At 56.6% G+C, this 16,119-nt stretch overlaps 1 protein-coding gene across 2 annotated transcripts in view; it reads right to left on the bottom strand.

The window, feature by feature from the left end:
- Positions 1–3,509: 3,509 nt before the first annotated feature.
- DNAJC5 (DnaJ heat shock protein family (Hsp40) member C5) overlaps positions 3,510–16,119 on the bottom strand; it is a 30,874-nt gene continuing 18,264 nt past the window's right edge. Inside the window, exons 2-6 of one of the 2 annotated variants that reach the window (XR_004036133.3) lie at positions 9,725–9,842; positions 8,763–8,976; positions 7,931–8,102; positions 7,775–7,847; positions 3,510–7,520 (exon numbers count right to left, since the gene is read on the bottom strand). Coding sequence is in view for 1 of the 2 variants with exons in the window: in XM_030841575.3 (XP_030697435.1) it covers positions 7,417–7,520; positions 7,931–8,102; positions 8,763–8,976; positions 9,725–9,831 (597 nt within the window). In the remaining variant the exon portion in view is untranslated. The remainder of the gene's footprint in view (positions 7,521–7,774; positions 7,848–7,930; positions 8,103–8,762; positions 8,977–9,724; positions 9,843–16,119) is intronic. The other variant, XM_030841575.3, reaches the window with a different exon arrangement.

The following is a 16,119-nucleotide window of genomic DNA, read 5'->3' as shown; positions in this document are numbered from 1 at the left end:
TTCCGGGCACCTGGGCTCCTGTGGGCCCAACGGAGGCCGAGGGGTCAGCGGGTAGCAGGAAGAAGCTGAGGGTGGAGCTGCAGCCTGCAGCCTCAGAGCCCGGGCCAGGACGGGGCGGGAGGCAGGCCCGGAGCCCCTCCCTCACTTGTCCAGAAGTTCCTGGGACACAGGGTGAGGAGCCCAGAGGAGCAACGTGCCTGCTGAGGACCCATCAGCCGCCTGGGCAGTGCCTCCAGGACTGTCCAACCTGAGAATGGTGAGCATCCAGAGGCAATCTCAGGTTCGTCAGCCCGCGAGGTGCCGCCCCCTCCCCAGCAGCTGCTGCCACGGGGCGAGGGGCATGTGCACTTGGGCCGGTCGGCAGAAGGATCTGGTGGGTCGGTACCACCTGGGCAAGGACACCGCCCGTCACGGTGTCACCGATGGGCCACCTGGCATAAGAACGCACCCACAAGACGCCTGTATCCTGGGCCCCGCCTGACGCAGCCCTAAGTGCTCCAGGGTGAGTCCGAGGAAGGGGCACCGGTGTACAGGTTCCTGGGCCAGGGCTGGGGCACGACGCAGCCAGAGATGCTGCGGGCAGCTGGGAGACTTCCAGGCTCTCTGAGGTCAAGCTGAGGGCTTGTGGGTAGCAGGAAGGGAGGGGGCCGTGGATTCAGATGTGAAGGAACAGGGCAGGGGCAGCAGGTGGGTTTTAGCTGTGCTTGGGTTAGAAGGGTAAGAAAAGGGCAGCTAGCACGGGGTTCACGGGGACCCAGGTCTGTGACCCCGGGATGGGAGCTATGGCGATATCAGCAGCGACACATCCGCTGGGGGGGCCGCACTGCCGGGTGGGCGGGCTGGCCTAACTCCCCGCGCAGGGCCCTCGGTGCCCCTGGTCACCGATCGGCTGCCCACTGGGGGGCCCCCGAGAACCGCCCCGGCGTCACGTGTCTGGGGGTGGGACTGGCGCGGCGCTGGCTTGGACCCTCCCCAACCGCCACCACGCCCCGCCCCAGTCCCAGCGCGAGCGGAGTGTCCCGGCCCAGGGCTGCTGGGGGTCACGCGCCCGGACGGAAAGGGCCAGGGCCGAATGGACAGGGCTGGAGACAGCCGCGGTCTCGGGCGCCGCCTCATGGCCCCCCCGGAGTTCTGGGGAGTCCGAGCAGGGGGGGTCTCCCTGAGGCCAGAGGGAGACGGGTCCCCGGGACTTGGAGCGGGTGGGCGGCCCGGCGCGCCAGGGGCAGGGGCCGCCCCACAGCGATAGGTTCCTCCCGCCGGGACGGGCCACACGGCGTCCTCGGGCCCGGAGCCCGACCTGGGAGACGCTTCTCCCCTCGGGCGGGTGACGCCAGGCGCGCCCGGACCCCCGCCCCTCCTCGTGGCCACGCCCCGCGCGCCCACGGGCGGGGCTGCCTTGTGGTGCTGCGAGTGGGGCGGGGAAGGGGGGCGGGAGGTCCGCCTAGGACCCTGCCCGCACGCTGCGACCCCGACGACCCCGACTTCAGCCAGGAGCTTCAGCCAGGGTCCTGGAACTGGGCACGGGAGGGCAAGGGGCATCGGGGGGACTTAGGAGTCTTTCCGAGGTGCCATTCAGCCACGCCCGCGGCCCTCGGTCCCCCTAAACCAGGGCCAGTAGGGGCTGAGGTCCCGCTGCCCACCACCCCGAATGCGCGTCATTAAGGGGTGGTGTCACGTTGTCACGTCCTATTTCTAAGTATCCCACATAGAAAATACTGAAAATAAGGAAAAACGTGCGAGGACGACAAGGCTGGCAGGGAGGTGGGAAGGGGGCCTTCCTCTCTGTGGATGTGCAGGGCATTTGGGGCCACCAGTCAAGGGCGGGCTTCCAGACGCCTGCCCAGCGATGGTCCCCGGTGAGGGCAGTGCAGCTCTGCTTCACCAGCCAGGAACTAAAACCCGCCTGTATCCTCAGTGAACAAGACCTCCAACCACTTGTGTTTAATTCATATGATATGTGCTGTACAGAAATTAACTAGACCTGGATGTAGCCACCTGGATTGAGGGAAAAAACCCTGCGCTAGACGGACACTCACAGCGATTTAGTGCTGTACAGCTTAGGAAATCTTAGGAATCAGCGGCACGTGTTATTTATGGGCGCTGAGACTGGCAGGCAGGGTTTCAAAGCACAAGCAGAAGTGAGCTGGAGCGCCTAGTGGGCCGCCCCTGGGCCTGGGAGGGGCGCACAAGTGGGTCTTCACGGTCACGTTTGCTTTTGTGGGAAATCTAAGCTACTCCGTATTTGTTATGTTTTGTACGAATAGAGTTTCAAGGTGTTTGCTACACAATTCTTAGTATTTTTAGGCTGTTTAGATCGTTTCAAATCATTTCCGCCAGGCCCTTCGCTAAGGGCAAGGACACAGAAGGAAGACCCAGCACCCCACCTGAGGGGGGCACAAGCGCAAGGGACCAGCGCCCCCGGGGCGTGGGAGGCAGCGCCGGCAGCCAGGCCTGGTGTTTCTGGAGGTACCTGCTCGCTACAGCCCTGCAGTGCCAGGTAGCCAGACCCCCGGGCCTCCTGGGTTAGGGTGGCCTCTCCCACCGAACGCCAGGGTCCGCAGGGCCTGAGCACCCCGATGTGTACAGAAGGGCACACGTGGTGGACGTACACACCCTGAGGCAGAGATGCCGCCTCCTGCAAGAGCCCAGGAGTGGATGCTTGTCTCGCGTGGGAGACAGGCACAAAGGCACCATGTCAGGGGGCCGTGGTGGTGCTCAGGCTGTCCCCTGCTCCCCTCTCCCTGCCGTCCAGGTGATGGGGGGGAGGGAAATCTCAGAACTCCCTGGGAGCCAGGTAGGACGACGGACCCTGCCTGGGAGATGCCAGAGGGCAGGGCCGGGTCACCAGCAGCTTGGAGACAACCCAGGAAGACGGGGCAGCGGTGTCCAGGCGTGAGGACCCGAGCATACTGCACGCTGATGCCCTGGGTGGAGCAGGCAGAGGGACAGGAGCTGGACGTGGGCGGGGCTGCCCAAGGGGCAGAGGAGCTGGCCAGGTGCCCTCTGCGGTAGCCCCTTCCTGACTTTGTGCTGCCAGCTGAGGACAGGCCCAGGACTGGCCTGCTCTCCTGGAGAGCTGCAGCCCCGCTCACCCGGCCAGACAGCTGCTCATGAGCAGCAGGATGGAGGGGCCGCTGTCTGAGGGCGGCAGGGATGGTTCCCAGAGGCTGAGGTGGTAGGACGGTCAGCTGGGTGGATAGGAGGGGACAGTGGGACCAGTGGTTGTTGGCCACTGGCTTGCTGGCCGTGTCCCAGGAGGGCTCCAGGACCCACAGTCCAAGCTGCCCTTGGCGTGTGGCTCTCCCAGCTCAAACATTCCTTCCCTCACCCCAGTCGTGGTATTTAGAAAATGGAGGGGAGTCTGTCCACACTCAGACCAGGCAGGTGGTAGTGAGGTCCCAGCCCCCAGAGGACTCAGGAGGGCCGCCGAGCTCAGCTGCCCCCAGAGCACAAGACTCCCCCTAAAGCAGGATCATGCAGGGATCGTTAAATGAAGCACACACCCAGCCTGCAGTGAAAACATTTATTTTTTACAAGTTATCTTTATTATAGGTCAACATTCAGACATAAGAGACCATCACCATGGGAAACCACCGTGACCCTCCAGCCCAGCCCCAGGGGTGTGCGTGGGCTCAGGGCGGAGGTCGGTCCCAGCAGCAGGACACAGCAGCACACGGACGATCGCGGTCCACGCGCCTGCATTTAGCTTCTAACCATGACGCATACATGTTTCAGTGTAAACTGCTCCCCTCGCCCACCCTGAAACACCCTTATTTCCAGGGAGACAAAATCACCAAAAGCTGCTGCCCACAGGATCCCAGGCCCAGCCGCTTCCTCCCCGGGGACCCTCCAGGGTGGATCTGGGGTCAGAACAGAGACCCCTTTGAACGTGGCTTTGTCACTGATTGTATCTGATGCTTAGAAAATTGGTTTTAATGTTTCAGGGGAGGGAGGGGTTTCCAGCCGCTCACCTGTGGGTCAAGTGAGCCCCCAGGTATGGGTGTGACCTTGGCAGCCCTGCACCCTACCCTGGAGGAGCCGACACTGGCAGCGCTCGGGCACCCGGCCTGCCGTCCACACTGATTCCAGGGACACAACAGGGCCGCTGTTTCCTTCTGTGCACATGGCAGAGGAGCTCGCCCAGACCCCCTGCTCCTGCCCCGACTCGTCAAGAAACCAGAGGCTGTTTGGGAGCCACTTTTATTGTACTGTCGCTTTGCCCCGGACGGCGGCACTCACGCCGCTGGGTGATATATACATATACACATATGTACACACACTGCCCACACCTACAGCAGAGACGACGCCAACCGTGCTTGAAAGGACAGTAAAAATGTAGCTTTTGCCAATTCCACAGGAGAAGGAGTCACAACCAAAATAACAAAACAGGCGAGTCCTGTGTCACAGGGGCTCACAGCTCAGAACGCTGGGAAAGGAGTGACATCAGTCACTGTTTCACGCCCCTCACCACCACCGCCGCCCCCCGCGCTGTCCCCCTGGCGGGATGTGCTGAGAGCCAGGGAAGAACGGACCGGGCCCCTCCAGGGAGAGCCCACGAGCCGGTGCCCGCCCCCCTCACAGGTGGTCTCACACCAGGTGCCACGGAGGCTGCCCGTCTCCCCAGCGGGCACGGCACAAGCTCCCCTGGAACAGACCGCCCGCGGTTAGAATACGCCAGATGGTCCCGGCAGGGCCCCTCCCCAAGCAGGAGCCCTGTGGACACAGCACGCCCAAGCGGCGCCAGTGGACACAGCACGCCCAAGGGGCCCCAGCGGAGCTGGCTGCTCGACTCGTCGGAGAAGTAGGAAAGCTCACGCACGAGCGGTAACGTCTACAGCAGGTTGAAAACAGAAAAACGCCCAGAAAGGACAAGAGACCACGTCACCAAGCGAAAACAGAAATGTACGCGCGGCAGCTCCCGTCTGCACCCTGCAGCCTCTCCCACGCTCCCGGCAGGCCACAGGCGGGCAGTGCTGTCAGAGCCTCAGGGCACCCAGCACTGGCCTCGGTGGCCCTGGAGCGAGGGCCGAGGCGCTCCTGTTCCCATCACAGCTGGAGAGGGTTGTCCCCTCCGCGCACGTGAACAGAGGGCCCTCCAGACACAACACCCCGCTCACCAGGGAAGCAGATGGGCCACACAAGGAAAAGGGAAATGCAACCAGGGACCTAGGTCTTCACTCAGCGGGAGGGCCTGAAAGCACAGACAGGGAAGTCTTCGAAAGGGTTTCTGCCTCCAAGTCAACAAAGTGGACGTGCGTCGGGGTCAGGTGCGGGGGCATGGTCCAGGCCCTGCGCCTGGCCCCGGGGTGCCCAGCCCTCGCGGAGTCATCAGCTTCGCCTTGAGGATTGTTCTCATCACCGTCACGATTTGTTTAGTTTTTACAAATTCTACAGGAGACTGGGTTCAACAAACCTCCGGACCTGCCCCTCTGGCCTCCAGGGGAGCATCACGTTTCTAGTGGACGATCAGAAAGATTCGGGAACCAAAAGACCCGGCAGAGATCCGCCCTGACCTGCGTCACGCGCCTCGGAGTCTTCTGCCCACGAAGCAATGACACGGTCACTGTGGAAGGCGGCTGCCTACCTGAAGCCCAACCTCTGAACTTCGTGCTTGGCCGCTCTAGGGAAAAACAACTCATTTCCTAAAGTTATTTCCAGAAACGTCAGGAAGGCCGACTAGGGCCTGCTCTCGGGCTGAATTCTTGCTGGCCTGGAATTGGCACCTAAGACTGTCCTAGTGTCTGGCCTCCTCCCTGCTCCAGGGCAGGTCAAACAACGGATTTCTTGTCCTTCTGAGAGGCCGGATCTCAGCAGATTATTCCTCATTTAACATCAGCGCAGACCTCCCCTCTTGCTGACCGTCTTCGTGATTGTTTTCAAGGGCAAAACCCCAAACAAAACGGAACCCACAAGTGCCCACGGACCTGGTGCCTGCAGAGCCGGACGCTCACCCCCCACAGCACCGTGAGGGCAGCGGGCAAGCCGGGGCCTGGGCGGGGCTGGGGTGGGGCGGTGGTAGTCAGTGGCTCGGGAAGGTGTCCTGGTGCGTCTGACCTCCTTGCGTGCTGCCCCTGCCCCACGGCCTTCCCTACGGGACATTCCGGAGGAGCCCAGCAGTCGCGAGGTGCATGATGGGAAACCAGACCCACTTGGGCCACGCAGGTCCCGCGGCAGGTGCTGGTCTGCACGGGCCCAGCACAGCCACGTCTCCATGTCCTCAGAGCAGGGGCCACCCACAGGTCTGGACGCGGACAAGACAGACTGGCTTCCAACAGCCCACAGACGGTGCACGGACAGAGGTGAGCGGGGCTTCTGTGGTCTGGCTGCGGGCTAACGAGCCCAAGGGCACCAGGGCCACTTGGGGACCCAACTCTCTGCCCTGAGTGTGCCTTTGGTCCAGCTGGTCCTTTCTCCGTGAGCCCAACGTCTCTAGCTCTGCCCAAACCAGCAACGACAGCCAAAGGGAGCAGTCGGAGGAAAGCGGGGGGGTGAGAGCTCTGGGAAGCACAGAGGGGAGGGCTGTGCAGCCCACTCACCACGGGCAGCCTGGACTCCCAGCCCCTCTGACCACCACTAATTGGGCCGCTGCTGCCATCTGTGGTTCTTAGAGGTTCAAAGAGCATTACCAAGAGGCCAGGTGGGCCTGAAGGAATGTGGAGGACGATGCAGGGAAGGGGAGAGTGGAGGCTGCGGAAGGGGCCCCATCCATCCAGCTCATGGCCTGGGGACGTGTGGGAACGTCCCCACCCCGGGAGGGAGCACACTCGAAGCACGGGGGCCTCAGGTCAGACATGAGAAGCAACTGCTACAGGCTAAGCAGACGAGGTGAACGGGTGCCGCACAGACTGTCCTTGGTACGAATGCCACAGAAACGCCCCGGCGCTGGGAGAGTGGGCCCAGCTCCTTCCTGGCAGGTGAGTCCAGAGGCCCTGCCTGTGGCCACATGGTTGGCAGGCACGGGGCAGGGAGCAGACCCCACGGCTCCAGCCAGGCAGCACCTGCCTCAGGCCCCCATGGGCACGGGGAACGGAGCCCGAGCCCGCCTGACCGCGAGGGACCACACGGGCCGTCCAACCGCTGCGTCGACCTGCCCGAGAGCCCTGAGGCGGCCCCACGGCCGGGGAATGCGGCCTGGCCGCAACACGCTCACAGTACAGACAGACATGGAACGTAACCCTGCACATGCTATTAAAAAAGGGAGCAACGGAAGGAGACGACCGTAGCGAAGCTGCTCGAGACACTGCATGCTACGCACTTCGTGGGTCAGGGATCGGCGGGGAGCGGGCGCAGAGGCGGGCTGGCGCTGCCCTCCCGGGGCCAGGGCGGCTCCCGCCCCACCTCTGGGACTACAGTCCATGATTCTAAGGTCGAGTGGCTGGGTGCTGACTGACCCTCGAATCACAGCTTCTCCTGAATTTAGTTGAACCCATCGGTGTGATAGCTGGGGTGGGAGTCGGCTGTGAGCTGGGTGGTCTCCGTGGCGGACGCCGGCTGGACGACGATCGGCGTGTCTGCGGCCTCTGAAAGCAAGCGACGCGTGGCCTCAGGTCAGGCCAGTGGGCCTCTCGGCCCCCGACACCGTCTCCGGGCGACACGCTCGGCCACCTGGTGGCTCGACCGGGGTCGGAGGTCGTAAGACAAGCGCCCAGGGCGGGGCGAGGCTGCCAGGACCTCCGCCCCACACGACCTTCGTCAGCGGCCTCGGCCCTCGGCCCTCCCCGCCTACTCAGCTACCACAGTCCGCGGCGGGGACAGCCCTCCGCGCCTGCTTTACCTCCGGCATCCACGTTCACACCTCAACCGTCCCGCCGCCACCACAAACACTCCCGCACAGTGTCAGTGCCCTCCTGTTTGACGAGACAGGGCGACACGTTCAGGGCCCGCTCCGGCCCCGCCCCTCACGCGCGCCCCGGGCGGCGGGCACACTCACCCCTCTCGTCGGACTGCAGCTGCGCTTCCAGGTCCTCGGGGGACACGTAGAACTCGGTCTCCTCGCCCTCAGGCGCCTTGGGCTTGCACTTCCCGCAGCAGCAGTTGAAGCAGCAGCAGAGGCAGCAGCAGCAGTAGCAGCAGGTGAGGAGCCCGCAGAACACAAACAGGGCCTGTGGGCAAGGGGACGTGGTTGTGCGGCGAGGCCGGGATGCAGCTCTCAACCTGCGCCCACCCCCGACCCCCGCCAGGGTCACAGAGGGGTCCTCACACCAGCAGTGGACTCTTTTCCAGATCAAGGAGAATAAAGAAAGCACTGAACACGGGGACAGGAGGGCAGGAAGGAGGAGACCAGCTGCCTAAAGAAGGGTAACTCCTGAGAGGGGAGGAGGGCTGACTGGCCGCTGCCAGACAGGCTTCCGACAGCTCAGCGCCCTGCAGTGAGCCACACCCTCGGGCCTCACACGACAGATGCTTTGGATAGAATCAGGAAACCAGGTAATGTTACAATATAAAACAATAATATTTTTTTCAGAAGTTTCTCAAGCTAGATATTTCTAACAAGTTTTCCCTAATCACAAAAATAAATCTATCCACAAAGTGATGAAAAAGTTCATTTCCTATTTCTACCACAGTGACTCACGAAAGAAAATGCTGTGGACGTCACCACTCGGCACAGACCTCGCTCTGTGCGCGCGGGCTGGACGCAGGCAGGCCACAGGCCAGCTACAATCTGCTGGGACCGGGCCTTTGCCCATATCTATGGGGACGAGGAGCCCGCCACGTGCCCAGATCCACCTGGCGGGATGCGAGAGTGGGAGCTGCGCCCTCACCTTGGCCCACCAGCTGGAGAGCACGAAGTAGGTGTTCACGTTCTCCTCCCCGAACTGCTCGGCCACGTAGAGCCCCAGCGAGCCGTACTTGTCGTAGATGTTTCTTTTCGTGGAGTCCGTCAGGATGGCGTGGGCGTTGTTGATCTCCTTAAACTTGTCTGCGGCCTCTGGGTTGTCTGGGTTCTTGTCAGGGTGATATTTCAAGGCCAGCTTCCTGCAAACCAAAACCCTCTGTTGGTCTCACGTCTCACGCTCATCCACCGGGATGGAGGGCCAGCAGAGGAACGTTTACCCGTCACCACCTCCCTTTCCAGCCGGCCACAGAACTAGAGAACACCAGGCTCAACAGCAATCCCTGCAACTGTCTACGGGCAAACCCCCCGTGCTGAGCCACCCACAGAGCAGCAAGCACCCGGGTGAGAGCCGACCTGCGGGCGCTCCCAGGAACGTCCAAGCCCGCTGCTGCCCTCTAGCGTCCTGACTGTGCATTTGCCAAATGGAGGGACAGGCAAGGAGCGTGCAGCACAGGCATTTTATTGTACTGATAAGGAGATAAGCTGAGAACACAGAGGACTGGGTCAACTGTCTGCACCAACGACAGTGTCGGTCTCTGGCAGCTGCTCAGGGACACCGCAGGGGAAGGGCAAGCTCAGCCATGCGGGAAGGCTCCCCCGGGGGGTGAGACCCTGCCACCACAGCTCAGCACATCCAGGCCTGCCCCCCGAGCCGTCCGCTCCAGGGTAGGGAGTGTGCATGACCCCACACACTGCTATTGTTTTGTTTTTGTTGCCAAGAAAACATTAAGGTAATAATCATAAGCTATACGGGGACACACTACACACACAAAGATGCAGTGGAAGGGCTACCAGTGAAACAGCGCGTAGGCGAGTAGGCCGGGGGAACACGCGCAGATAAAAGACAGGAGGGGCGGGAGCCGCCCGCCCCGGGCCCAGGCCTCTTACCGGTAGGACTTCTTAATGTCATCCGAGGTTGCATTCTTGTCCAGCCCCAGAACGTGGTACAGGGATTCCCCAGAGGTAGAGAGGGAGCGCTGTCTCTGGTCTGCCATGGCAGGCTAGTCTACAAGGAGAACGCAGAGGAGACGTCAAAAACTACAGATAAAATTTAAGTGTGTGTTTTGTAGTCCCTTGGGCAACCTCTAAATAAAGACGTAAGGAGGCAAAGCTACAAAGCTGAAGGGAAAATGAAAATGAATCTCTATAGACTAAAAACTCCATTAAGAGGAAGAGATTGTCAAAATGGATAAAAAAATGCAAGACCCAACTAGACACTGTCTGCGAGAGACACTTTAAAAACAGAGCCTCAAAATACACGAAGCAAGTGCTGACTGAAATAAGGGGAGAAGCAGACAGCTTCACAGCCACAAAAATCTCAACAGCCCTCTCTCAGAAACTGACAGGACACACACACAAAATCAGGAAAAATACCGACGGTCTAAAGAACACTATCAACCACCATGACCCGATTACCTCTACGACACCCGCATCCACAGAACTTACACTTTTCAAAAATCACCAAGACATACCACACGATGGGCCATAAAACAAGTTTTAACAAACTTAAGTGGACTGAAATCATACACGGTGTGTCCCCAACCCTAACAGATTAGAGACCCAAAAGGAAAATACCTATGAAAACCTCAGGTGTTTAAATATTAAACGATACACTTCTAAATAACATGCAGTTCAAAGAAAAGAGGACAGACACAATTTCTAAACTCATTACTGACCTAATAAACTGTATGTGATTACTGGCGACTACTTAAAAATAAGCTGACATATTCATAGTGGCCCAAACTCAGAAGCAACCAGGATGTCCTTCAGCAGGTGACGGATAAACTGTGGTGTACCCGGACAGTGGAATATTATTCAGCAAACTTGTGTTTTCCATGAAAAGACATGGAAGAACCTTAAATGCATTTAAGTGAAAGAAGCCAATCTGAAAAAGCTACAGACTATATGATTCCAACTCTGACATTCTGGAAAAGACAAAACTATGGAGACAGTAAAAAGATCAGTGTTTGCCAGAGGCTGGGAGAGGGAGGGATGAACAGGCAGAGCACAGAGAATTTTTAGGGCAGTGAAATTATTCTGATACTACAACTGCAGATACATGTCATTATATGTTTGAAAATCCCCACAGAATGTGCAACACCAAGAGTGAGCCCTGATGTAAACTACAGACCTGAGTTACTCTGTATCAATGCTGGAGCATCACTCAAAACAATGTACCACACCAATGCTAATAGACTGTAAGACTGGGGCGGGCAGGGAGTACAAGGGAACTCTCTGTACATTCTCCTCAATTTCTGTGTAAACCTAAAACTGCCTTAAACAATAGTTCTGCTGTCCTCAGAGACTGAGATTACACTAAGCTGTGAAGAAAAAGGGGCACAGAAGGATAAGACAGTCTCTGGAAATCACTATCTGGGCAGTGAAGTTGTCAACGAGGAAGACGGGTACAACCGCATGCCTGAAACGGCTGAAGGCCAGAGCACAGAGAAGGCACAGTTTAGGAAGCGTCTGAACAGAACCAGCACAGAGAGAACAGAAAATGAGAGAATCTGCCAGGCAGGAATTTGAAAGGCAAAGAATACAGGCAACTGAGAAAAAATAGTCAACTGAAAACAAAACTAGAGCTGAAAGAAAACACAAGTGTGCAAACTGAGGCCCCACCAGGTAGAGCACCAAGGCCATACTGCTACATCCTGGGCGCTAAGAACTTCCCCAAACAAAACACGTTTCGAATTCTAAGAAGAAAGGAGCTTCACCTTAGGATTCCACTATCAACAAAGTGTAAAGTCAGAAGAACGTATAAACGCAAGAGTCTGGGAAAAGTACTGCTCGCGCATCTTCAATGAAACAATGATCTGAGGAGTATTTCAACAAAATGTGGAAAGAAATCAAGAAACAGGAAAAGATGTGACAAGAGGAGTGGTGGTGTCCCGGCCTGCGGGGGAGTGGCCCAGGCGTGCCCCCTCCTGCAGGTGGCATGGTCACTTCTGATCACAACACAGGACACACACATGAACTCCCTCCAGACTGGGTTCCGCAGGGGCTGGGCTCCCCTGGCCCCCTGTAGCCTCACGACACAGGCACTCCAACAGTTATGTCACAGACAGAGAGACACATACACAGAGAGGTGAAGTCAGGACCTGAACCCAAACCGACGGGTGCGGCCTCCTGGCTGAGGGACACCAGGTCAGCCACCTCGGCACGAAGCATAAGAGACGGTGGTGTAGAGCTGAGGGCAGGAAATGAAACACGCCTCCCTTCAATCCCAGAGATGGTGGGCTTTGGAATCAGGGTGTGAGGACTCTCAAGCCCAGTTCCGACAGCTTCCAGCTGCTTGGCGTGGCCAAGTCGCTGCCGTGCTTGGAGCCTCCCTCCTCACCTGGATGGACACAAGGACCCCCCCGCCCCCCGCCCCATGGCAGGGCTGCACAGAGCCCAGGGACCCTCAGTGATGTTGATGATGGAACATATTCTCGTCAAGTCTCCATTGCTAGGAATTTCGTCCATTTACTCCACAACGGAAGTACCATGACTTCGTCAAGTTTAATTACTACTTGGCTAAGTAATTTTTTTGGTCCTTAGGTACTGTTATGGAAAATACAACTCTGACAAATCATTCTGTATTCTCAGTTACTCAGTGCCTACTAAATAGCGCTTTAGAGCCCATCCACAGGAAAATATCAATAACTACTTTTGTATCTGCTTATAGAACTATATGATTACCTGAGACGTCTAGAGGCAGTCAGCTACTTAATTTGACTGAAAAGAATTCCCTGTGGAACTTTAGCATTTAAGTCATGATTCTCCAGCACCGCTTACACCAGAGATCGCAGACGTTCTTGCAACAAGGGGCAACATTTCCTAGTCTAGGACAGAACCACCCTAAGAAAAATCAGCACACACCTGGCTTAGTTACTAGGTCAGCTAGTCACTGTGGTTCATCACCTGCTTGTTCACAGGTACAGACAGATCACTGACTTTCAAAACCTTAGAATTAATTTTCTTTTCTGTTTTTTGTTGTTGTTTTCTACTGCTGAGTTTTAAGAATGCTTTGTATATTTTGTTATATTTTAAAATATTTATTTATTTTTGGCTGCGTTGGGTCTTCGTTGCTATGCGGGCTTTCTCTAGTCGTGACGAGCGGGGGCTGCCCTTTGTTGCAGTGCGCGGGCTTCTCGTTGAGGTGGCTTCTCTTGTCGCAGAGCACAGGCTCTAGAGCACGGGCTCAGTAGTTGTGGTGCACGGGCTTAGTTGCTCCGTGGCATGTGGGATCTTCCCGGACCGGGGCTCGAACCCATGTCCCCTGCATTGGCAGGCGGATTCTCAACCACTGCGCCACCAGGGAAGCCCCAGAATGAATTTTCTTAGTTTCAGTGAACTGCCAGCAACTATGACCAAACTTGAAAGGCTGACACCTGTTCAACGATACACGCATCTCCCAATCCCGGGGATTAAAAAGCAGGTTCTGCATACCCAGTCCTTAGTGCCCGGCAGCTTTCCCTCCCCCACCAGGTGTGGCGCGACCCTGTGACACTCGGTGCCAGAATGTGGTGGAGCAACGCGGGACATTCTGCCTGGACACTGACACCATCAGGCAAGTTCTCCCCACACAGAGGAACAGGTTAATGCTCATGTGGATTCAAGAACGTATGGAACCAAGAGCTTCCAGAAAAAACAACTTGGTGATAAAATCCAGCCAGTGAAGATGTGAACCAGAGGAAAGTCATCAACAATGGAAGCCGGGGCAACAGGTCTGCAGGCAGGCGACAAACCCACAGAAATGCAAGATCCCGACTGAGGGGCGGCAGGAGCTCCAGCAACAAGCCCACCGCAAACCTCCTGGCCCCCACGGCGGGTCAGCACACGGGTGGGCCAAGTGTGTGCAGCCCCTCGGCCCCAGCGGCCCCTGGCACACGGGCGCCCCTGGTTAAGGGGGCGGGTCTGCCGTGGTGAGAGAGCAGCAGTTTTATTAGTATCACCGTGATCTTCTGTTTGCCAAATTCGAGGGAAACTGGAACGCTTCTATTTAAAAGACGATGTGGGGACTTCCCTGGTGGCACAGTGGTTAAGAATCTGCCTGCCAATGCAGGGGACACGGGTTCGAGCCCTGGTCTGGGAAGATCCCACGTGCCGCGGAGCAACTAAGCCTGTGCGCCACAACGACTGAGCCCGCATGCCACAACTACTGAAGCCCGCATGCCTAGAGCCCGTGCTCCACAAGAGAAGCCCTGCTTGCCACAACTAGAGAAAGCCTGCACGCAGAAACAAAGACCCAGTGCAGCCAAAAATAAAATATAAATAAATAAATTTTAAAAAGTAATAAAAATAAAAGACGATGTGAGTATCTTCGGAAGGTAAGTATCTGGTAATCTGGTTTCTGGGAAGAACCAGGGAGTAGAGGTTAAAAGACTTATTCTGGGCTTCCCTGGTGGCGCAGTGGTTGAGAGTCCGCCTGCTGATGCAGGGGACACGGGTTTGTGCCCCGGTCCAGGAAGATCCCACATGCCGCGGAGCGGCTGGGCCTGTGAGCCATGGCTGCTGAGCCTGCACGTCCAGAGCCTGTGCTCCGCAACGGGAGAGGCCACAACAGTGAGAGGCCCACACACCGCCAAAAAAAAACTTATTCTTTGTTGTCTACCATTTCTTTACCTATTCCCATACTATTGCTTGATTTTTAAAATCATTTTCTTCTGTAGCCTTTTCTGCACTGCATGAACTTTTTATAAATCTATGTATGTATCTTTTTTTATAAAAACTACAAAGTTGTCGTTCTTGTGCTTCCAGATGCATGTCTGCCCTCCTAGAGGCTCTGTCACAAGTCACTTCCAGGACACACGACTTCAGCATGTCGGACTGTCGCGGGTACTGAGAACCCAGCCTTCCTGGCCGACAAGGTCCTTTAGCCCCAGGAGTCTGGCCCACATTCCCATGCACTAACTTCCCTCTCACAGCCGGCAAGTCTCCAACAGTCCCCACAGAATCCCTTCTCATCAGAGTTCAAGAGCAAGCTGTCCATTTGGGGATCTGTTTTGGCTACTAGCCAATCAAAGGGACCTTAACGGAGGATCCAGCCAACCAGGGTCTAGTCAACTCCAAATTCTCCTAAGAACCAGCAAACATCCTCATGTGGACTCCCTCCAACCCAATTTTCAATCATTAGAGTTTTCTGACATCACAAACAGTAAGAGCGAGAGACTAAATAAACTTCGTCATATTTTAATGAAATCACTGACAGCACAGCGATGGGTCTGGACAACTCAAGCCTGAGTTAATTATGTCTAAGCCAAGAAGTCAAACACCAGGAAAGAGCAAGCTGGGGGCAGTAGAAGTCAGCACAGGCTTTAACACCAAGGCTTACTTTGGTGCTATTCGTCAAAGTATTATTACTCTAGAAGCTGGTGTGCAAGCTTTTTGGTAAAGGGCAAGACAGTAATATTTCAGTCTTGTGGGCCATACAGACAGTCTCCACGTCCCAAGTTCTCAGCTCTGCCTTTGAAGCATGGAAGCACACAATGTCTAAAAGAATGGGCACAACTGTGCACCCATAAACCTGACTTAATTACGGAAGCAGGCACAACCCTTGACCCAGGGGTCAAGTAATGGCTCTCTTGTGAATTATTTTAGGGAAGCTGGGTGTTGTGAACAGGCACTTACATTTGTGTGCTGTGGGCAAGTGTCGGCTTAGTTACTGTGACTCTTTTTCGGTCCTCAAAGTTAACTTTGCACAAATACAAAACGAAGACGTGGGCAAGAAATGTTGTGAATATGCATTTCCAATCAAGATGGCAAAATCCAAAGAAATTTGTTGCAATGTGAAGCAATTAGGCCAGACAGCAGCAACAGCGCCCACCCCGAAAAGCTGCTGGAAAAGCTGTGAACGAGGTGATAGCATTTTTGACATAAACCATCCAAGTGTACTCACTGTCGTCCCCCGTCAGTCACTCTTCTTACTTTAGATCATGGTTTAAGCACCACTAGCTCTGGCTTCCGAGGGTTTTTCCAACTGGAATCTTAGGTTCCCATGTAATACGGAACAATGACCCTGATAATATCTTCATACCAAAGAACAGAGAAACGAGATCCCTTACTTTGTGAGTTTCTCCACTGAGATGAGGAGAGCCCGCTGACTGCATCAGATACAAACTTTCCCCGAGGAAGACACCTCCCTCCTGTCACCGCTGGCGGGTACGGGATTCCGGCACAGCGACAGTGCAACCCTACACCCAAGCAATAAAGACGACTTTCAATGTGCTTTGCTGGGGCTCCAACGGACACACGTCTGTCTCGAAGGGCGTTTACCCTTCCCCAGGATCACAGGTTCA

Source organism: Globicephala melas, chromosome 15, assembly GCF_963455315.2.
Source record: "Globicephala melas chromosome 15, mGloMel1.2, whole genome shotgun sequence".
NCBI lineage: Eukaryota > Metazoa > Chordata > Mammalia > Artiodactyla > Delphinidae > Globicephala > Globicephala melas.
The sequence above is the reverse complement of the archived record's forward strand: the minus strand, read 5'-3'. Positions and strand labels throughout refer to the sequence as shown.